The 23,050-nt window shown below is 35.7% G+C and overlaps 1 protein-coding gene and 1 long non-coding RNA gene across 27 annotated transcripts; both read left to right on the top strand.

Moving 5' to 3' along the window:
• The first annotated feature begins 2,328 nt into the window (after nt 1–2,328).
• LOC112637788 lies at nt 2,329–8,154 on the top strand. Of its 23 annotated transcripts, none has more exons than XR_003122744.1 (12): nt 2,329–2,662; nt 2,780–2,908; nt 3,012–3,241; nt 3,361–3,518; nt 4,361–4,603; nt 4,691–5,002; nt 5,096–5,380; nt 6,119–6,246; nt 6,350–6,579; nt 6,699–6,859; nt 7,696–7,930; nt 8,017–8,154. It is a non-coding gene; the product is annotated as an uncharacterized LOC112637788 (long non-coding RNA). The 23 variants fall into 23 exon arrangements; XR_003122746.1 differs by having other exon boundaries at nt 2,329–2,694; XR_003122732.1 differs by having other exon boundaries at nt 2,329–2,709.
• Nucleotides 8,155–9,146: 992 nt separating this feature from the next.
• Nucleotides 9,147–22,240, top strand: LOC105250141 (serine/threonine-protein kinase 10). 4 transcript variants are annotated; one of them, XM_011256098.3, is made up of 13 exons: nt 9,147–9,451; nt 11,422–12,061; nt 12,154–12,318; nt 12,462–12,660; nt 12,778–12,908; nt 13,098–13,421; nt 15,440–15,524; nt 15,601–15,764; nt 15,866–16,392; nt 16,524–17,047; nt 17,141–19,410; nt 19,976–20,060; nt 22,052–22,167. In XM_011256098.3, exons 2-13 carry the CDS (start codon nt 11,867–11,869, stop codon nt 22,057–22,059), a joined length of 4,677 nt encoding a protein of 1,558 aa, XP_011254400.1. In that variant the 5' UTR covers nt 9,147–9,451; nt 11,422–11,866; the 3' UTR covers nt 22,060–22,167. The 4 variants fall into 4 exon arrangements, with proteins under 4 accessions (XP_011254400.1, XP_011254399.1, XP_011254397.1 ...); XM_011256097.3 differs by lacking the exon at nt 19,976–20,060 and having other exon boundaries at nt 22,052–22,240; XM_011256095.3 differs by lacking the exon at nt 22,052–22,167 and having other exon boundaries at nt 19,976–20,341.
• Nucleotides 22,241–23,050: the final 810 nt, after the last annotated feature.

Raw genomic sequence — 23,050 nt, 5'->3', positions numbered from 1 at the left:
CAATCACGTACTAAGACTGCCGCGCACGCGCGAAGACTCCCAATCACGTACTAAGACTGCCGCGCATGCGACAAGCCTCCCAATCACGTGCGAAGACTGCCGCGCATGCGACAAGCCTCCCAATCACTTTCGAAGACTGCCGCGCATGCGAGAAGACTCCCAATGACGCGCGAAGGCTATCACGTATGCGCGAAGACTCCCAATCGCATGCGAAGACTGCCGCGCATGTGAAAAGACTCCCAATCACGTGCGAAGAATGCCGCGCATGCGAGAAGACTCCCAATCACGTTCGAAGACTGCAGCGCATGCGACAAGCCTCCCAATCACGTGCGATGACTTCCGCGCATGCGAGAAGACTCCCAATCACGTGCGAAGACTGCCGCGCATGCGAGAAGACTCCTAATGACGCGCGACAGCTGCCACGCACGCGCGAAGACTCCCAATCACGTACTAAGACTGCCGCGAATGCGACAAGCCTCCCAATCACGTGCGAAGACTGCCGCGCATGCGACAAGCCTCCCAATCACTTTCAAAGACTGCCGCGCATGCGAGAAGACTCCCAATGACGCGCAAAGGCTATCACGTATGCGCGAAGACTCCCAATCACATGCGAAGACTGCCGCGCATGCGAAAAGACTCCCAATCACGTGCGAAGAATGCCGCGCATGCGAGAAGACTCCCAATCACGTGCGAAGACTGCCGCGCATGCGAGAAGACTCCCAATCACGTTCGAAGACTGCAGCGCATGCGACAAGCCTCCCAATCACGTGCGAAGACTGCCGCGCATGCGAGAAGACTCCCAATGACGCGCGAAGGCTATCACGTTTGCGAGAAGACTCCCAATGACGCGCGAAGACTGCCGCTCTTGCGAGAAGACTCCCAATCACGTGCGAAGACTGCCGCGCATGCGAGAAGACTCCCAATGACGCGCGAAGGCTATAACGTTTGCGCGAAGACTCCCAATCACGTGCGAAGACTGCCGCGCATGCGAGAAGACTCCCAATCACGTGCGAAAACTGCCGCGCATGCGAGAAGACTCCCAATCACGTTCGAAGACTGCCGCGATTGCGAGAATACTCCCAATCACATGCGAAGACTGCCGCGCATGCGAGAAGACTCTCAATGACGCGCGAAAGCTGCCACTCATGCGCGAAGACTCCCAATCACGTTCGAAGACTGCCGCGCATGCGAGAAGACTCCCAATGACGCACAAAGGCTATCACGTATGCGCGGAGACTCCAAATCACATGCGAAGACTGCCGCGCATGCGAGAAGACTCCCAATGACGCGCGAAGGCTATCCCGTATGCGCGAAGACTCCCAATCACGTGCGAAGACTTCCGCGCATGTGAGATGACTCCCAATCACGTGCGAAGTCTGCCGCGCATGCGACAAGCCTCCCAATCACGTGCGAAGACTGCCGCGCATGCGAGAAGACTCTCAATGACGCGCGAAAGCTGCCACTCATGCGCGAAGACTCCCAATCACGTGCGAAGACTTCCGCGCATGCGAGAAGGTTCCTAATCACCTGCGATGACTGCCGCGCTTGCGAGAAGACTCCCAATCACGTGCGATGACTGCCGCGCATGCGAGAAGGTTCCTAATCACCTGCGATGACTGCCGCGCATGCGAGAAGACTCCCAATCACGTGCGAAGACTGCCGCGCATGCGAGAAGACACTCAATGACGCGCGAAAGCTGCCAATCATGCGCGAAGACTCCCAATCACGATCGTAGACTTCCGCGCAAGTGAGAAGACTCCCAATGACGCGCGAAGGCTATCACGTATGTACGAAGACTCCCAATCAGGAGCGAGGATTGCCGTGCGTGCGCGAAGACGTCCAATCAGGCGCGAGAACTGCCGCGCACTCGCCAAGACTCCCAATCAGGCACGAGGACTGCTGAACATGCGCGAAATTGCAAATTTAAAGGTTTAAAGGTTTAAATTTCGTTGGCGCTACCATTGGTTGAACAATGAAGCAACTACTTACTTCTTTGTTCAACCAATGGTTGACGCTACCTTTTAGCGACAATGAAATTATCTTCCTTTAAGATGCGGCCTCATTGACGCTAAAAAGTAGCGTCAACCATTGGTTGAACAATGAAGCAACTATACTTACCTCCTTGTTCAACCAATGATTGACGCTACTTTTTAGCGTCAATGAGGCCGCACCTTTATTCCTCCATTGTCCTCCAGACGGTCCTTTTATGTAATAAATATAATGCTCCATCTGTATGCGTAATACGGCTATGCTCCGAGATGTAGGAATTACCTGGTCTGAAGTACTGTCGATCTTGTCGACGTTTGTGGTTTAATTAATCGATTCAATGATTATTGTATATAAATCATCGAATATCTTACTTATATTTTGATCTGTCGAAAAAATTATTACATTGACATTATAGATCAATATATATAATTGCAAATTTATAATTTAATATTGCTAGTCAAATGCCTAATGTCATAATGTCTAAGAATGTATATTATATATATTGATGTATATGATAATGTTAAAAATTAAAAATAAATTGCCATCAGTATTAAATAATTAAATAAAAATGGAGGAGAGAGCAATGCTATGGATGCTTTCTCTTGTTATGTTTGTTGGATCTTGTCTTGGAGCTGGATCACTGCCATTAAGTTAAATAAATTTATCAGAAGAAGTAAGATATAGAAGTGAAGAAGAATATTTTATGTAATATAAAATTATGTATGTATATAATAGGTGTATATCAGAATTCATTGTATCTTGTAATTTACGTGCAATATGTTTTCCATAGGACAAGTTACAATTAGTTTCAATATTAGGAGCAGGACTCCTTGTTGGTTACTGCGCTAGCGATTATACCTGACTGTACCTGAGGGTGTAAGAGCATTATTTACTGTGGATGGTATTACTAATGAAAAAGGTTCATATAGTAGTATAGTGCAATTGCATGTTTACTGATTACCATATTTCATGAAATTAACATCTGATTAATAGTATTCCTGTTCTTTTTTCTTTTTTTACAGGCAATTTACATACTTTAACTTGGAATTAGTTTAGTACTTGGTTTATGCTTTTAATTGATCAATGTTCAGCCAGAAAAAGTGGAGGAAGACAAGAAAAGTATTACAGCAACTTTAGGTCTTATAGTAGATGCTGCTAGTTGATTGGCGGTGTTGCATTGGGAGCTGCTGCTACTACATCTCAAGCTGATGTCGAAGTGTCTTAGTTTTTCTTCGCAATAATGTTACACAAGGTAAGAAGGTTATATACAATGTTTCAGAAATGAATTAACAAGCGCTTATAAAATATGTAAGTTAATATAATTAGCTTATCAATTTTTTTTATCGCTGAACATTAAATTATATTTTATAGGCGCCAGATGCATTTGGACTTGTGTCAATTTCTTCTTCATGAAGGTGTAGATAGAAAGTAAGAAAATAAGCAGACACTTATTAATTTTCTCTCTTGCGGCAACGTGTCTTGCACTTGTGACATATTTTGGAATTGGAAAAGTAATGTGAGTGAGTAATGTAAGCTATGTTTAGCCATAATAACTCTTTATATATATTCTAAAGATATTTCTACACAAAGTTTATGTAACAATATTGTATGGAAATATTACATTAGTATAGTAAATCTTATATTTGGATGAGGGCACTTTTACGAATTACATCCTTTTCCTGTCACTTAAAAAGAAGAAAACTTTAAGATTTCCAATTTATTTCAAATAAATAATAATTATAATTAATTAATAACAAATAAATTAAAGTTTTTATTAAAATAAATTTGTTTAAATGAGTACAGAATATGAGAATACTAATATTAACGTAAAATTAATATGTATGGTCATATTGCTCATAATCTCATCTAAATTTAATTTAAATATTTGCAATTTTGGTAATAATACAAGTAAAACTTGTATCAAGTAATATGAATATAATTTTGAATTTATTTTTAAGCTAAAAATCTTGGACCTTACTTTGTATCTAAAACATCCAACAATTTAGAGGGACTTTCTATTAAAGGACTTTAATTCTCTATATATATATATATCTACTGACAATTTCGAAATTAAAAATAAATAATATTTAATGTTTATTAAAGGCTATTCAGTATTTTCCTTTCTATAATATATCTAAAATCATTGAAATAGATGATCTGCTGATATTTTTAACTAAAATAGATTGAAACTGATTGGAGAACCTACTTGTTTTAAAAACTCTTCAAAATAATCGTTTTACAGTACATTTTTCAAGATTACTTATTAATTAATATTATAATATTGTTACATTACGTTAGATAAAGATTTCATTATCTTGCCTACATATTTTTTCTTCCTATTATACAAATTAATATTTTAATTTTGTTAAAGAGTATATGGAATGTATCGCAAGATGTGTACACATACAGTTACACCCATATGCGCACTATACTTGTTTCTTTTGCTGTATACATATGCGTATTGTTTAATAGAAACATTTATTATCTGAAAGGAAAAAATGTTCCTGCTGATGCACAAAAGCGTAACGTCATATACTGATATATCTAAACACTTATGATACTTGCCCTACAGAATGACATAATTTAGATAAAGGAAAATACTTAAATAAAGTGTGTTAGTATTTTGTTTTATATTATAGAAACAAATTTGATGTAAAGTTTATATAATTGAAGTTGCATAAAATTACTCTGCTTGCTACAGTATGCTTGCAGATATCCAAACTGTCGAAACGCAATCTCTGCAATATACAATTGTTGTATGCATATATGTATGCAAAACATATAATGGTGCAAGTTGGGAAAAAAATGCTTTACGATTTAGAACAGATACATTAGAAGCAATTGTACTAAGCATTTAACGAATAAAATTCATTTATATATTATTTATTTGCCCAATATTTCTGTTATTAAATTACGTAATTTTTCCTTAACAGACACCTATTGTAATGAAATAACATACAGTGCACAAGATAGTTAATCAATATATATTATAGAGAAACAATAGAAAATCCGGGTACTAATTTTAGATATTTTTTTAAAGGATGAATGTTGTTTGTGTATATATTTCCTATCGATATGTACAAATAAAACTTGTATATACATTTAGGACATTCAGGACTGCCGCGCAAGACTGCACGCGCCAATCAGGCGCGAGAACGGACGCGGACGCGCGAAGACTCCCAATCAGGAGTGAGGACTGCAGTGCGTGCGCGAAGACGTCCAATCAGGCGCGAGAACTGCCGCGCACGCCGCCAAGACTCCCAATCAGGCGCGAGGACTGCCGCGGACGCGCGAAGACTGCCAATCAGGAGCGAGGACTGCCGCGCACGCCGCCAAGACTCCCAATCAGGCGCGAGGACTGCCGAACATGCGCGAAATTGCAAATTTAAAGGTTTAAAGGTTTAAAATTTCGTTGGCGCTAAAATGTAGCGTCAGCCATTGGTTGAACAATGAAGCAACTACTTACTTCTTTGTTCAACCAATGGTTGACGCTGCCTTTTAGCGACAATGAAATTATCTTCCTTTATTCCTCCATTGTCCTCCAGACGGTCCTTTTATGTAATAAATATAATGCTCCATCTGTATACGTAATACGTCTATGCTCCGAGATGTAGGAATTACCTGGTCTGAAGTACTGTCGATCTTGTCGACGTTTGTGGTTTAATTAATCGATTCAATGATTATTGTATATAAATCATCGAATATCTTACTTATATTTTGATCTGTCGAAAAAATTATTACATTGACATTATAGATCAATATATATAATTGCAAATTTATAATTTAATATTGCTAGTCAAATGCCTAATGTCATAATGTCTAAGAATGTATATTATATATATTGATGTATATGATAATGTTAAAAATTAAAAATAAATTGCCATCAGTATTAAATAATTAAATAAAAATGGAGGAGAGAGCAATGCTATGGATGCTTTCTCTTGTTATGTTTGTTGGATCTTGTCTTGGAGCTGGATCACTGCCATTAAGTTAAATAAATTTATCAGAAGAAGTAAGATATAGAAGTGAAGAAGAATATTTTATGTAATATAAAATTATGTATGTATATAATAGGTGTATATCAGAATTCATTGTATCTTGTAATTTACGTGCAATATGTTTTCCATAGGACAAGTTACAATTAGTTTCAATATTAGGAGCAGGACTCCTTGTTGGTACTGCGCTAGCGATTATACCTGACTGTACCTGAGGGTGTAAGAGCATTATTTACTGTGGATGGTATTACTAATGAAAAAGGTTCATATAGTAGTATAGTGCAATTGCATGTTTACTGATTACCATATTTCATGAAATTAACATCTGATTAATAGTATTCCTGTTCTTTTTTCTTTCTTTACAGGCAATTTACATACTTTAACTTGGAATTAGTTTAGTACTTGGTTTATGCTTTTAATTGATCAATGTTCAGCCAGAAAAAGTGGAGGAAGACAAGAAAAGTATTACAGCAACTTTAGGTCTTATAGTAGATGCTGCTAGTTGATTGGCGGTGTTGCATTGGGAGCTGCTGCTACTACATCTCAAGCTGATGTCGAAGTGTCTTAGTTTTTCTTCGCAATAATGTTACACAAGGTAAGAAGGTTATATACAATGTTTCAGAAATGAATTAACAAGCGCTTATAAAATATGTAAGTTAATATAATTAGCTTATCAATTTTTTTTATCGTTAAACATTAAATTATTTTTTATAGGCGCCAGATGCATTTGGACTTGTGTCATTTCTTCTTCATGAAGGTGTAGATAGAAAGTAGTAAGAAAATAAGCAGACACTTATTAATTTTCTCTCTTGCGGCACCGTGTCTTGCACTTGTGACATTATTTTGGAATTGGAAAAGTAATGTGAGTGAGTAATGTAAGCCATGTTTGCCATAATAACTCTTTATATATATTCTAAAGATATTTCTACACAAAGTTTATGTAACAATATTGTATGGAAATATTACATTAGTATAGTAAATCTTATATTTGGATGAGGGCACTTTTACGAATTACATCCTTTTCCTGTCACTTAAAAAGAAGAAAACTTTAAGATTTCCAATTTATTTCAAATAAATAATAATTATAATTAATTAATAACAAATAAATTAAAGTTTTTATTAAAATAAATTTGTTTAAATGAGTACAGAATATGAGAATACTAATATTAACGTAAAATTAATATGTATGGTCATATTGCTCATAATCTCATCTAAATTTAATTTAAATATTTGCAATTTTGGTAATAATACAAATAAAACTTGTATCAAGTAATATGAATATAATTTTGAATTTATTTTTAAGCTAAAAATCTTGGACCTTACTTTGTATCTAAAACATCCAACAATGTAAAGCGACTTTTTATTAAAGGACTTTAATTCTCTATATATATCTACTTACAATTTCGGAATTAAAAATAAATAATATTTAATGTTTATTAAAGGCTATTCAGTATTTTCCTTTCTATAATATATCTAAAATCATTGAAATAGATGATCTGCTGATATTTTTAACTAAAATAGGTTGAAATTGATTGGAGAACCTACTTGTTTTAAAAACTCTTCAAAATAATCGTTTTTACAGTACATTTTTCAAGATTACTTATTAATTAATATTATAATATTGTTACATTATGTTACATAAAGATTTCATTATCTTGCCTACATATTTTTTCTTCCTATTATACAAATTAATATTTTAATTTTGTTAAAGAGTATATGGAATGTATCGCAAGATGTGTACACATACAGTTACACCCATATGCGCACTATACTTGTTTCTTTTGCTCTATACATATGTGTATTGTTTAATAGAAACATTTATTATCTGAAAGGTAAAATGTTCCTGCTGATGGACAAAAGCGTAACCATATACTGATATATCTAAACACTTATGATACTTGCTCTACAGAATGACATAATTTAGAGCAAATACTTAAAGAAAATGTGTTAGTATTTTGTTTTATATTATAGAAACAAATTTGATGTAAAGTTTATATAATAAAGTTGCATAAAATTACTCTTCTTGCTACAGTATGCTTGCAGATATCCAAACTGTCGAAACGCAATCTCTGCAATATACAATTGTTGTAAATATATGTATGCAAAACATATAATGGTGCAAGTTGGAAAAAAATGCTTTACGATTTAGAACAGATACATTAGAAGCAATTGTACTAAGCATTTAACGAATAAAATCATTTATATATTATTTATTTGCCCAATATTTTTGTTATTAAATTACATTATTGTTGCTTAATAGATACCGATTGTAATGAAATAACATACAGTGCACAAGATAGTTAATCAATATATATTATAGAGAAACAATAGAAAATGCGGGTACTAATTTTAGATATTTAGATATTTTAAAGAATGAATGTTATTTGCATATATTTCCTATCGATATATACAAATAAAATTTGTATATATATTTACATTCAGGACTGCTGCGCACGCGCGAAGACTCCCAATCAGCCGCGAGGACTGCCGCACACGCGCCAAGACTCCCAATCACGTGCGAAGACTCCCAATCAGGAGCGAGGACTGCCGTGCATGCGCGAAGACGTCCAATCAGGCGCGAGAACTGCCGCGCACGCGCCAAGACTCCCAATCAGGCGCGAGGACTGCCGCTCATACGTGAAGCTCCCAATTAGGCGCGAGGACTGCCGCGCATGCGCGAAGACTCCCGGAAAGACGCGCGGAAGTATTTACGAACATGCGCGAAATTGCACCTTTGAGGTGCCATTTCATTGACTCTAAAATTTAGTGTCAACCATTGTTTGAACAATAAAGCAACTGCTTACTTCTTTGTTCAACCAATGGTTGACGCTACTTTTTAGCGACAATAAAATTTCACTTTAACGCCAAGCTTACTCCACTTATTGTAGACGACGCTTGAGAATGCTTTGTCTAGTTACACACGTCATTTGGGTGACACATATTAAGCCGGATCTACATTGGTTGTATCGTAACGTCGTAAGTCATAGGCAAATTGATCAATCAATCATGGTTGATTATTTTTGAAATAATCGAATATGATTGGTCTTACGACGTACTTGCGACGTTACGATACGACCAATGTAGATTCGGCTTTATGTACAAAGTCAATGGGAGTTAGCGATCTAGTTATAGTATAGATATCTGTGGTTTATAAGCGCAATCACAAAAGTTATGTTGGTGACAGTGGAGAAAATGGCCGTGCATATCTATGCCGCAGAGTTTACAGATTCCAGCAAGAGATAGATTCGCGTGTCGCCAATAGAACTCGTCAAAATTATACCCGCTTGTGTCTTAAGTAGTGCGTAATTCTCTCTTTTCCTTGGACGAATCTCCCGTAACAAGAAGCACAAGATCTAAGTTGACGGCAACTACATACATTCCGGTGGATTTTGCAGCTTGACGGAGAGAGGGAAAGCAGTGTGTCGTGTCCAGAACTTCCAGACTAATTGCTTTATCACGTGAAACAGGTAAGCTAATGTTCGCGAGAGATATCTTCATGTTTTTCACGTTTGTTTTTAATGGTTCGGGGCGCTAAGTCCATTCTAGCGTCATACATTGAAACATGGCACGATCTTATCTCGGCAAAACCGCCCGAAGCGAGAGCAGTATATGCGGCGCCTTGTTCTCTCTCCCTCCCCCCCCTGCCTTCTTTCTCTCTCTCTCTTTCTATAGTTGCATCGAGCAGTCTGTTCCTTTTAGCTGCGCTTCTTTACACTTTGTGCGTTCAAAATCAGATTACTCACATATATTAGTACGTTGAAGAGAAGGGAATTATAGATAGATAGATAGGTAGGTGAACAGATAAGTACGAAAAAGATATAAGATTCCTCTCTGTGAAAAAATCTGTGCCTGTATTTACGCGTAATATTATACGAACATCACGGTATCACGCGGAGCAAATCCTGTCTCTCGCTGACGATGATGACGACGACAACGACGACTCTCGATCTCATCTTACGCGTTGTGCCGATTTCCAGCCGTATGTGAGGGCGTGTTCATACGAGAACTAACTGCTTACGCGGATGTGTTTTCGAAAATTTAGAATCAAAACAACACTCTTACACGCATCGGCGACATTGACGAATGACGTGACTTAAGGGTACTTGTCAAAATTGTGTCAATCCGCGTGATCGAACGTCAACACCTGTCGATGATTCCATCATTCATTCTCTCTCTCCCCCCTCTCTCCCTTTCTCCTCCCCTCCTCTCTCTCGCTCGCTTGCTTTCGTTCATCTTCTCTCTTTTTCCGTTTTGTCTTTCTCTATCATTGTTCGCTTCGTTCGTTCATTCACGTGATTTCTCATTTTCTTATCGTTTGTTACGCTGTGCTTATTTATTACGCTCGCGATGTAGACGTATCTTGCGCGATACAAACACACTCGTGGACCGAAACGACGCTATCGACCAGAAGCGACGAGGACGACGACGACGACGACGACGACGACAGCGGCGGCGGCGGCGACGGATCGTATTCGCTAAGGATTATCGTCGAAGCAGGACGTATCTCTGTTTCGTTACGTATTCGATACAGTATCGCAGTTCTAATGTATTCCGGTATTAACCTCTAATCGCATTTTCCGTTTCCCCTACGAGTTGGAAGACGTTTTGCAAGTCTTGCCCACGCGAAATATTTTTACGAGTAAGGATACATTCTGCAATCGCACATCGTTATGTGTCACTTCTCTTCCTCTTGAAAGGGAATGTCGAATCGCGAAAGAATATGTTGGCGTCCCGTCATTCCCGTTATTTTTTTAAATCTTAATTGTCGTTTTCTCTATTTGCATATTAACACAAGGCCAGAATATAAAAGTGACAAATTATTGATCTGGAAAAAAAAATAGATTGTCGATTTAAGGTAGAAATTCAAATTTTTATATTGCTTTTGCAAAATTATCGGAGAAGCCTTTGTATTTCTCTGAATCCATATGTTGACAATACCCGCGCATCACAGATAATAATTTTTTTAAAGTTATCAACAATATCTAACCTTTCTCTGTTCTAGTTATCTCTTTTATCATTTATAACATGCATGTGTATGTAATATATTTCTAGTACAATAGATTATTTCAAAGAATTTTATATATATGTCTTGTACAACTTTGTATTTCATTTTCCAGTTCTAAACTAATATAAAGAGAGAAATCTTATAGATGGAATGTTGTTCCATTGACTATGTCCTAGTTTTCTCCATCACTGGAATTTTTACATTTATTATTTTCAGACTGCTAGAAACACAAAATACTACATTATTGTAGTACTATATTATATTAAAAATATGCTTCTTGTTTAATAACTGAATATATTAAATATATAAGAAATATACTTTGATACCAAAATGAATGAAATAATTATATCGACAAGATGAGATTTCACGTTAAATTGATATTGCGCAAACAAAAGTATGATTAATAAGATAATTTATATTTTTTTGTTCCAGAAAACACTTGATTTCAATATATATTGCATATATAATTATTGAAGAGCAATGGGTCGTCCTCATTTTATCTGTGCTCGAAACAGTTTGATCATAACGACAATCAATTAAGAAGTGTGATTTAAAATTTAAAACAAAAATGCGGGAGTGGTACGGCACGGTCCCTTGGTATCTGGCAGGGATCTGAAACAAATATCTGTGTTTTTGATGCAATAGATATTAAAATAATATGAACTGTATAAAGCAATACATTGTTTTAAGTATATTGCTTAATGAGTTGGAAAGGAGAAATGAGCTCTTTTGAGCATTGAATAAAGTAACATTTTATGAATTTAATATACTCTTGTAATCAAAGAGTATTTACGATTGAAGAGCATCTTTACATACACACACACGTGTGTATGTACACATGTACATAAATTGTAATTAATAAGTTCAGTTTGAGTTTATGTGTAAAAATATATTAAACAGTGCAACTACCAAAATGTCATTCTTATCAAATCTGAAGAAAGCATTCCACTTTGGTGGTAATGATGCAAAGAAGAAGAAGTTGTTTAACAATATTAAAATGGACTGTAATCCGGAGGAGTTTTGGGAAATGGTTGGTGAACTAGGCGATGGTGCATTTGGTAAAGTTTATAAGGTAATATTGCCTGAAAAAGTTATAATATATTAAGTGTAGTTATTTGATCACGTCTATGTATTTCTAAATGATTGTTGTACTATTTGCTGCAGGCACAACACAAGCAGTCTAATCAGCTCGCCGCTGCAAAAATGTGTGCATTAGAGGGAGAAGATGATCTTAGTGATTTTATGATTGAAATAGATATTTTATCGGAATGCAAACATCCTAATATTGTTGAATTACACGAAGCCTATTTCATCGAGGGAAAATTGTGGGTATGCGTTACTTTTTTTTCTTTTTATAAAAATAGTTTTAACTCTCATGATGGAAGTTGATAAATTAGATAATTATTTCTGATATAATTAAATGATCAATTACTGTGAGAAACAATGCGAAAAGAGAAACATTTTAAATATAGATGTTAATCGAGTATTGTGACGGTGGTGCTGTGGATTCTATAATGGTCGAGTTGGAAAAGGCGCTGACTGAAATGCAAATAGCGTACATTTGTCAGCATATGACTAAAGGTCTTGCTTTCTTACACAAATCCAAAGTTATACACAGAGATTTAAAGGCGGGGAATGTTTTACTGACTATGGCGGGAGGTGTTAAACTAGGTAAATGCCTCAACTTTAGTAAATATCTAATATCTAATTTTAACAAATATCTCTGCTGTTCCTGCTGCATATGTGCGTAAGTTCAAACTTACAAGATTTTTTTGTCTTTGATTGCAGCTGATTTTGGAGTATCTGCAAAGAATAAGCATACTTTACAGAAGCACGATACATTTATTGGCACTCCTTATTGGATGGCACCCGAGGTTGTCTTATGTGAAACATTTAGAGACAATCCCTATGATTTTAAAGTAGGTGGTACTCTCGTTTGCGCGCGTGCGGGCGTGCGTCCATGCGCGCGTGTGTGGGCGTGTGCGTGCGCGTGTGTGTGTATTAATAAATATAAATGTATTTTTTTCTTCTTTTTATCTCTCTCTCTCCTTTATATTAACTTCAACTTATAAAATATGATATTTTTTCCATGTTTATTGATTGTTTAGGTGGACATCTGGTCTCTTGGCATAACTCTAATAGAGTTTGCACAAATGGAGCCACCGAACCACGAAATGTCGCCGATGCGAGTGCTACTTAAAATACAGAAAAGCGATCCGCCGAAACTGGATCAGCCCAGCAAATGGAGTAAGGAATTTAATGATTTTATTGCTAAAACTCTTATAAAGGATCCGTCCTCACGACCTACAGCTGACGATTTGCTAAAACATCCGTTTATAAGCCGAAATTTAGATCCAAAACCTGTCAGGGATTTGTTGCTTGAATATAAGGCGGATGTTGTTGAAGAGGAGCTCGTAGACGAGGAAGCAGAGGTAAGATTTTACTTTTCATCATATATTTTATTTCAAATTCTTCATGTACATGTTAATTATGCAGATTATGTGCAATAAAAGTAATTTAATTAGTAATCAATTAATAAATATAAATGCATAGAATTGAATATAAATAACATATATTAATTATTTATGAATATAAGAATATATACACACACACACGCTCATATATATATGAATATATTTATATTTAACAAATATAAATTGCATCCATAAATATTCTTTTATATGAATTAAACACAGTGTGCCTTATCTACAAAGAAAAAGAAAGAAAGATTGTAGCATAATATTTTTTACACTTATCTCTCTCAAATCAGTTTATGTCATAGTTATATTAAAATTTCATAAACTATACATATATTTTTAATTTCAAAGTTTCAATTTCCGCGAAAAGATTTTATTCCAATACAAGAAGAGTCCTTTGCAAGTCTTAATGCAACAATACGATATTTTTATTTCATAATTTAAATAATTATATATTGAGTTTCTGACAATGCAGAATTAACATGTATTATACACTGTTACATGCTTCCGTTATTATAGAAGGCCAAAAAAACGAAAAAACACAGAGAACAATATCAGCGAATTGGTAAGCTGCTTCTTGGTGAAGCATATAATATGTGTTTCTCATTTATCGTTTATAAAATGGAATAATATAAATGGTTAACGTATATTGATTAGATTTTTTACTTTGTATCGTATCAATTAAAGCCACTAGTCCTACAATCAATATTTTTAAAAGATTAAGAGCATAGCTTGATGATTTACAAGTTATAAATTATTGAATATGAGAATATAATATGAGATTGTTTGTATTAATATGCAATTGATATGCATGACGAATCACATCTTAGTTAAATATATAAATATTGCAGTAATAATTGTCGTAACAATAATGCATGCATCTAAAGTTAAACTCTGAATTGTACATTTTATTTTTCTCTTCAATCACGAGGAATAAGTGGTTAAAAATATCTGTAGAACAGTATCAATAGTATAAAATCCTCTATATGTATTGATGTAATTGGAATGAATATGTAATATTTATGATAATTATAATTTGGTTGTGCATGCGGTTCTCCTGGCCCTCGCCAGCCTCATTATCCCAATATCTGTCAGGTTAGTAGCTTGCACTGTCGCACTTTATGTGCTGACAGATTGATTAATCCTGAGACTGAAAGCTCGTGTAATATATAAACAAACAAAATCATACACATGTTAATACACAAGTATAAAATTAAAAATATTTTTACATCAGCAATCTCTCATGTTACAAATAGTTTCCTCTGAAACTGTTAAAGGATATAAGACAGTAACGATAAAAATTTTTTGGTGATGTTTTTGTGAAGGCTGCTCATTATAAATAAGAAATAAGTGAGGTATGAAAGTAAAAGTTCCAAATAATAAATGAAGTATAAAATATTTATCTTCCAATGCTCTAAACTTCCTTAATATTTCTATGTGTGAAATGATAAAAAAATCCGTGTAAGAAAAAATGTCAGATTTTTACTTTAAGAGCAAGGGAAAGAGAGAGAGAGAGAGAGAAGTTTGCTTATATTGAAGAATTTGACAATATGTTTTTCTATTGTTACCCTATAAAAGATCTCAATTTTAATAAAAAAAAGAATGTTGTCCCTTATAATAGTTTTTTGGAAAAAAACAGCTTCTGATTTCTGATGACATGGATGATTACCATTCTATACATTATGTACATACAGCATGAAATAATATGATATACTTTGTTTTGCTTTTTTTTTCTTTTTCTGTTGTTTAACACTACCTATCTTGTTACATTTTATTACATCAAAGTGATAAACCGAATTATAATATATAATAATAATTTGTAAATTTTTACCTGTATATTTTTAGTTACATGTTACTTTTAATATTTCATTATTAGTAATAATGATGTAGAAATCAAATAATGAAGAATTGAAAAAGGTTTTTCTTCTATTTTATTATAGTTGCGTTATAAGTCATGTACGTTAATGTTTCAGGAGCATCGCACGTCCCACCTTCCTTTGGAGTTGGATCAAATCACAGATGACTCCGCTCCTACGCGTCTTGATGCTGAAATTAAAAGTATTTTACAAAATTTTACTCTAATAGACGCGCAGCATTGCAAAATATATTAATAATTCTTTCTCGTTTCTCCTAGTCACTGATAAAGAAAATATCGCGACATTGCCTACATCTTTGAAGAAAGAGGAAAGTCATAAGCGTGAGATTAATCGGGATGGTGAGAAGGAGGACAAGAATAAAAGATTACGTAAGGCTGAATCCAAAGAGAATATACAGCCTCCTTCTGCTGAAAAAAAGCAGGTATTTGACATAATTGATCAATTTATTAAATAATAATTCATTGTCTCCACGCTCTCATTTGAGGAATAAATGTTAATATCATGTATAAATTATTCGTCCAGGCACCTAAGCCACCAAATGAAACAAGCGAGCGTAGATTATCTCGAGATAAAGGGCCGGCACCTCCACCACCACCCATGCGTCAAGATAGCGAAGAAAAGAAAAAGAAGGACGTTGAAGGGAGAGAAAACGTTTCGAAGGATGTCGAAAAGATCGTAAACTTGACGGATAAACAGAAATCTGCCGAAGATAAATCGCAAATAAATAAATTGCCGCAAAATGAAAAAATGGTGGATCAAGTGACAAACGTTGCGGAACAAAGAAACTTGGAAACTGAAAATCAGATGCAAAATGAATTGGATGGTTCCGGAAAAGTAAAGAAAAATGAAAACGAAGATAATGTTAAACTGTTCGATAATATAAGAAGGTTTGAAAATCAGCAAAAGTTAATAAACAGCAAATCAAGTCTTTCTTCGAAAAAACAATTCGGAGTAAATGAGAAACGCAAATCAGCACCTGTAAAGCCAGAAATGATTGAAGATTTGTCGAAAATAATATACAAACAATCGTCTTTAGAAGAAAAGGATAGGTAAGTTTATTTTTTATTTATTTATTTTTTATTGGCAGCATCCATTTAAATTCATATACTGTAGAGTAGAGCTGAAATGGGGGGGTTGAAAGAAGAAAAACTAAAAATCGTAAAATAATATTTCACTTTAGGATGAAAAGTAAATTATTATCCGTTGATGACGTAACGAATTACGATCTGCAATCTCGAGAAAAAGATTACAAGAGTTTAGAAGAAAAACGAAAATCCGTTGGAGAGAAACTGAATGCTGTACTGGAGAAGCAATTGTCCATGGATGGAAAAAGAATAAGCGACAGTCCTATGGAAACGTTAAAGCATACATCGACTGTCGCATCATCGGAGAAGAATAACGTTAAAGCTAATTCTACAGAGGATATTAAGATACAATTTGGCTTGATAAAGACTGAGAATGCAACTTTGAAAAGTCGCAGCACGGGATCGTCGAGAAACGATTCCTTGGAAAGTTTCTCGGACGAATTACACATTAAAGTGGATGACAATAAGTCAGAATACAATCGAAAAGATACGTTGAGCAATGATAAGAGTTTGGAAAAACAAGATTCGGAAATTAACGTGTCGGTAATTACGTCGACGCCGCTAAAAAATAAAAGCAGTTCGAGAAGAAGCAGCGGAGACAATATAGTCGTTATAACTGGTAAAAATTATAAATAACATATCAGTATCTCAAATGGATAAATTTATCTCTTTACCCTTTCTCTATTTATGTTATGTATTATTCATGTTGCAGGAAAAAGTCAATCCGAGCAAGAGGTACGCTTAAACACTTCGACTGTTCGTATTACTGCCGATTTGCCGGACATGTCGAATAGTCTAGCAAGTAACATAAGTCAAGTTACTGTCGTGACGACGCATCCGCCCGTGCTAGTGGACGCGCCCTCGACGACGACGACGACGACGACAATAACGACAACAACGACGACGTCTCTCTCGCGTCGCACTTCACCAACATCGGAGGTCGTTATTGTTGCCAATGAAATGAACAAGACTCAGGTGAATGACAATTCAATTGTCGACGATGATGCATTTCCTAGTCTGGATAGTCTGGAATATACGCCGCAGGAACAGTCTATCGTACTTACCGACGTGTCTAAGAGAATTGGTAAAAAGTTGGATGAGTCAGAGGTGATTATAGTGAGTCCAATTGTAGACGAGTTGCAAGATACCAGTCATGTTTCTGTAGTTACGGTGGGTGATGATAAGGAACAAGTAAAGGACTCTTCGAGATCCAAAAAGCACAACGTTATTCGTACCGGTTCGTCCCATAGCGATCTGAGCTCGAACGAGAGATCGAGCTTGAGGAGCGACAGCGGAGACGAGAGCAGCAAAGTGATGATCGCCAGTACGATCGTAGAGCCTTCGGAAGCGGATGACTACGAGAGAAATGAAGCGAAGAAGATAAACGGATTAATCAAGAATGAGATCGTGCCGCATCACGTCGATGATAAAATCGTAAAGACGATCAAGCCGAAAGAGATCAGCGTCAAGAGCTTTGGCAAAGAAAAACGAGTCTCTCCGGATAGCTTCGAAGGTTCCAGGTCTCAAAGCGATTCCAGTTCCATAAGATCGCATACGCCGAGCAAGAGCATCGATCGCTCCGATGCCGAATCCATCTCTACAACGATCAGTCAGGATAGCAGGGAATCAAACAAGGAAAATCGCTTGAATCAAGCCCAGCACGCGGAGGTCGATGAGGAAGTCGTACTGCGCCGTAAACCTGATTATAATCGCGAGATGTCTCGACCGACCAGAACGAAAGAGGATATACAAATGATGAATTTGAAAAAGAAGACGAGAAAGCGTACGAGAAAGTTCGAGATCGATGGTGTCGTAGTTACAACGACGACTTCTAAGGTGATATACGGCGACGATGAGAACGGCAAGGTGTATGACGATCAGATATTCAGGAAGCAAGAGCTGAGAGAATTGAAGATGTTGCAAAAGATGGAGCAGAAACAATTTCAGGATTTGGCACAGAAAGCTCAGTTCAACAAGGATCAGCAGGAAAAGCGATTCGAACAGGAAAGGCAACTATTGGAGCGTAATGCTGAAGCGGATTTGGAGGCGCTCGCTAGACAACAGAGACAGCAAATCGAGCGGGCCGAAGCGCAGCAGGAAGTCGATCTGCGACTGGCGTCCAAAAAAATTCGTAGCGAACAGGAAAGGGAGCTCAAGCAGTTCCGAGAGGGTCTGAAACAAGAATTGAGATTATTGAAGCAAGAGATAGATTTAATGCCAAAAGATAAGCGAAAAAGTGCGTTTAAGATACGAAAGGAGAAGCTCGAGGCGGAGCACGAGGAGCGAGAGAAACTCTTCTTGGAGAAACTCAATGAGAGCCACGAGATATCGCTGAGACGATTGTCGGACAGTCATCGCGAAAAGATCGCATTGATGGAACGACAATTCTTGCAACAGAAGCAGCAATTGATGCGCGGCAGGGAGGCGGCTATCTGGGAGCAGGAGGAACGGCAAATACATGAGCGACAACAGTTACTCAAGAAACAGCTCAAGGATATATTCTTCTTGCAGAGACATCAGATGCTCATACGGCACGAGAAGGAATTGGAGCAGATGAAGCGAATGAATCAGAGGAAAGAGGAAGAATTGATCAAGCGACAGACGGTGGAACGTAGAAATCTACCTAAGCGTATTCGCAATGAAATGAAGGCGCGCGAAATGATGTTTCGCGAATCGATGAGAATCTCGATGTCATCCGTACTCGCGCCGGATCCCGATGCCGAGCGGGAGAAGTTGAAAAAGTTTCAGGAGAACGAGAAAAAGAGGTATAGAGCGGAGCAACAGAGATTCGAATTGAAGCATTCCAGACAGCTCGAAGAAGTGAGGGCCCAAAGCGATGCCACGATCAAGGAACTGGAGCAATTGCAGAACGAAAAGCGAAAGATGCTAATGGAACATGAGACGCTAAAGTTGAAGGAACAGGAGGAGGCCTATGGCAAAGAAATTCGTGAGTGGAAAGCGCAACTTAAGCCTCGAAAACAGGTAAATATTGGGCAAATCTCGGATAAATGTAAAAAGATTGTTCCAAGTTTTATTTATATTTTATCGATGTTTTTCTCTCTTGGATGCAAAAATTGATCTTCGACGATCTGATAGTGTAATTGCTTTTGAATTTCATCAAATCTTGAATCAATTCAGGATTCAGCGATGTGCGATTTATATTTTTTTCCGCATCTTTTATTAACAATGTGTGAGAATTTAGTTTAATCGAAAAGCGTCGGCGCAAAACGACGCAGCATCGTAAAGTAATCGAAAATCGAGATACGAGCGCAAACTTGATTGTTCGATTGTTTCTTGTAATAAACACGTCCGCTTCTGCATCTAGCTTGCGTCACTTTGCGCGGAGCTCTTAATCTGCATGACTCTAATCATTAATAAAATAAAAGTCGCTGTAAATAATTAAAAACAATTAGAGAAAATCTAGAGGGGGGGGGGGAGGGCGAAAGGAAATGTACGATATAGAATTTGCAGTTAAAGTATTTTAAATTTGCGCAGCAAAGTATCGAACACTATAAGTCTGAAATAAGTCTTGATATACCTGTTATAGAAGATAGAAGCTGATCTGGCGGCTGAAATGGAAGCATTGGAAAAGCTCTACCAAGACTATTTGCCTTCTTCTGGTCTTCTTAGTGGTCTCTCTTTTCCCTTTTTCGACTATTCTAAAACCGTAATTTCCGACACTTGGAAAAGATCTCCACGCTTACCGCGCTCCACTCCTACCTCTCCGTCTTTCACTATACCAAGAGTGTCGCTAAAAATTAGTGCTTCTGATGCGGGTACCTTTGCGTCAAACGGCACGCTCTCACGAAGTCACTCTAGATCGGACCTAGTACCACCTTTTCGTAGTATTCGTTCTAAATCGTCCTCTTAATAATACGTGTCATATCGTGTGTCATACGGACGAAACATTTTACGCATATATATATATATATATATATATATATATATATATATATATATATATATGCACGTTATATATGCGTTTATAATTTTTAATGTTTTTTCTCTTTATCTCTTCTCAAAGACATACAGTAACATTTTTCAAGTTGTACGCGCATATATAAATCTTCCCAGCTTCTGTGAATGGCACGCTTATTTCCATGTGTTGTATGCATGCATTTAACGCATCAGTGCATATATATATATATATATATATATATATATATATATATATATATATATCCTTGATCTAAAATTAAAAAATTCGTATTAGCAAGGAAACATAGTTTGCAAATCATCTACATTTCGAAATGTGTCACAATTTCATTCTTGAGTAGCTTTCTTTCAAACATATCAGATTTCCATGTTTATATAATATATACTTTCTCTTGAATAATCATGGAAAAATAAACTTTGCTCTACTCATTGGTACCTTTAATAATAAAAATGCCACAAATTTGGGTTCCATTACATATTTATATCGATCAGTGAAAGGATATACAAATCAAATGTAGTATACATACATATCTTTTACATATATATGCAATTATATACAAATTATATACAAAAAGTTATTATTATTAAAGTTATTAATATACTTGAAAGATAAGTTACAGTTTTTGTGAATAAAAACTTATGGGACACATATGTCGGCTGAAACTGCATTATATAATACGGCAAATTAATTTATTCTTTTGAATGTGAATTATGATTTTAAAAGTAGGAAAAAATACGCCCAATCATTTAGATAAGGTCTTAATTTTCTGAGATATATAAAACAAGTCGAATAAAGATCTTAATTTCTCAAGATCTACGTATACAAAGTTCGTACAAGTTTGAGTACATGATTGTTTGTGTGTTAGTTTATGTGCTTTTGTTTTCTTTTTCTATATTTCTTTCAATCATTTTCATTCAATTATGCAATATTTTATCCATTTGTAATTGATTGATAAAAAATCTGTTGATAAAAATGTGCTTGAAGAAAGGAAGGAAAAGCATTATTAATAAATTTCTATGCAATATGTATTAAAAACATACAGATTTGATTAAAATTATTAACATGTTAGAATATTCACGAAAATAGAAATAACAAAAAAAATACAACTCATAGTGTGTATGTATATTTTTAGAATTACAGTCTCTACAACATTGTAACTTCGTCCATGTATTTCGATTTAATCACACACATCGTAAATGATGTTGTGCTTTATTATAAGCTTAAATGGTTAAAATATAGAAATAACAGGGTAAGTGTGGTATTAGAATTAGCGAAATAAGGTGTAATGAGCCGAGATGTTTTCTTGATGGGGGTCCCATAACTATGATTGTTTAATAGCATATACAATTTATTTTTTTGTATTACAGTCCTCTTGAATAATATACATATATGTGATCCTATAGAAAAATCCTAATAAAAAATTAAAAAGAGATTCCACAAGTTTCGGATTTCAAAGCTGTGTACAAAGTGTTAAGCCACAAGGTTAGTCCATAATATTGTTGTAAAACATCGTTGGATCATGCTTCACACGTGTCTGCAGCGATTCTGTAAATATAGAGATACTCGATTTTTGTTTCTGCACATTTATTCTCTTTTAGAAATTTATAAACACTATCATACATATTGTATACAAAACAATGTGTACAAACATAAATCCTTCTCTAATGTCCTTTTCTCACATTACAGAAACTTGAAGAACAGTTTGCATTGCAATTGGAGGAGCAGGAGACGATTTATGGTCCTAGTGCGATACCGTTATGCTTGCCGGCCGATCTTCCCGATTTAACTCATCATACGACCGAATCTACGCGTAGTTCATTGTCTTCCGTAAGCGAGGGCTGAAGCTGAAGGTTTTTGAAATAAACAAGAAAGCTTGTACAAAATTTTATATATATATATATATATATATATATATATATATATATATATATATACGCATGCGTGCGTGTGATTTTAATATGACTAAACGTCACTACGAAATTGAGTAGTTTTAGTACGTTTTTGCATATCGATTATCATTATAATTAATCGTATATGTATATAATATCGCGATGAAACGTGTCCTGGAACTGAATAATTTCTATTTAAATGCGGCTATATTATTTTTATATATACATATGTGTGTGGGTGTATGTAAATTATATATATATATATATATATATATATATATATATTTCTGCAAGGAAACCGATAAACTTCTAGTTTTTATATTCTAGAATTCATTCTAAGTAAAAAAGTTCATACATATTAAATCTCATCAAATGATTTAATTACCGAGATATAAAGAACTTAATTTTTGTCAGTAATATGCTGAGCTTGTATTGTATTATGGCTCGATCTCCCGACATATCACCTCTGGACTTTTTTTTATGAGGTTATTTAAAATCTCATATATACAATAATCGTTTTTTAAATTAATAAATATTGTCTATATCCAACTATTGACGAGTTTCTAGTTTATCATTAATGTATACACGAGACTTTAAACAAGTTCACAGAAAGAAGTTCAAAGATGATAAATTACGAAATTAAGCAAATTATGATAAAGGATCAGCATTTCCGACAATAACTATCTCTTATCTTGATAACTGAATTGAATTGATCTGTATGTATGCGTGTGTATGTGCGCGCGCGCACGCGTGTGTATGAACTTTTTTTTTTGCTTAGAACCCTAAAATACATATT

The sequence above is a fragment of the Camponotus floridanus genome, unplaced genomic scaffold (assembly GCF_003227725.1).
Source record: "Camponotus floridanus strain SB8 unplaced genomic scaffold, Cflo_v7.5 scaffold20, whole genome shotgun sequence".
In the NCBI taxonomy this organism is placed as follows: domain Eukaryota; kingdom Metazoa; phylum Arthropoda; class Insecta; order Hymenoptera; family Formicidae; genus Camponotus; species Camponotus floridanus.
Note: the sequence above shows the minus strand (reverse complement) of the source record. Positions and strands in the feature narration are given on the sequence as shown.

Excerpts from the sequence above, each read along its gene's own strand:
- LOC105250141 (XM_011256095.3), top strand. The coding sequence starts at position 11,867 with ATGTGTAAAAATATATTAAACAGTGCAACTACCAAAATGTCATTCTTA. Across the intron at positions 13,422-15,439 it reads TCGTAGACGAGGAAGCAGAG|GAGCATCGCACGTCCCACCT; the intron begins GTAAGATTTTAC and ends TTAATGTTTCAG. Across the intron at positions 16,393-16,523 it reads TCTTTAGAAGAAAAGGATAG|GATGAAAAGTAAATTATTAT; the intron begins GTAAGTTTATTT and ends ATTTCACTTTAG.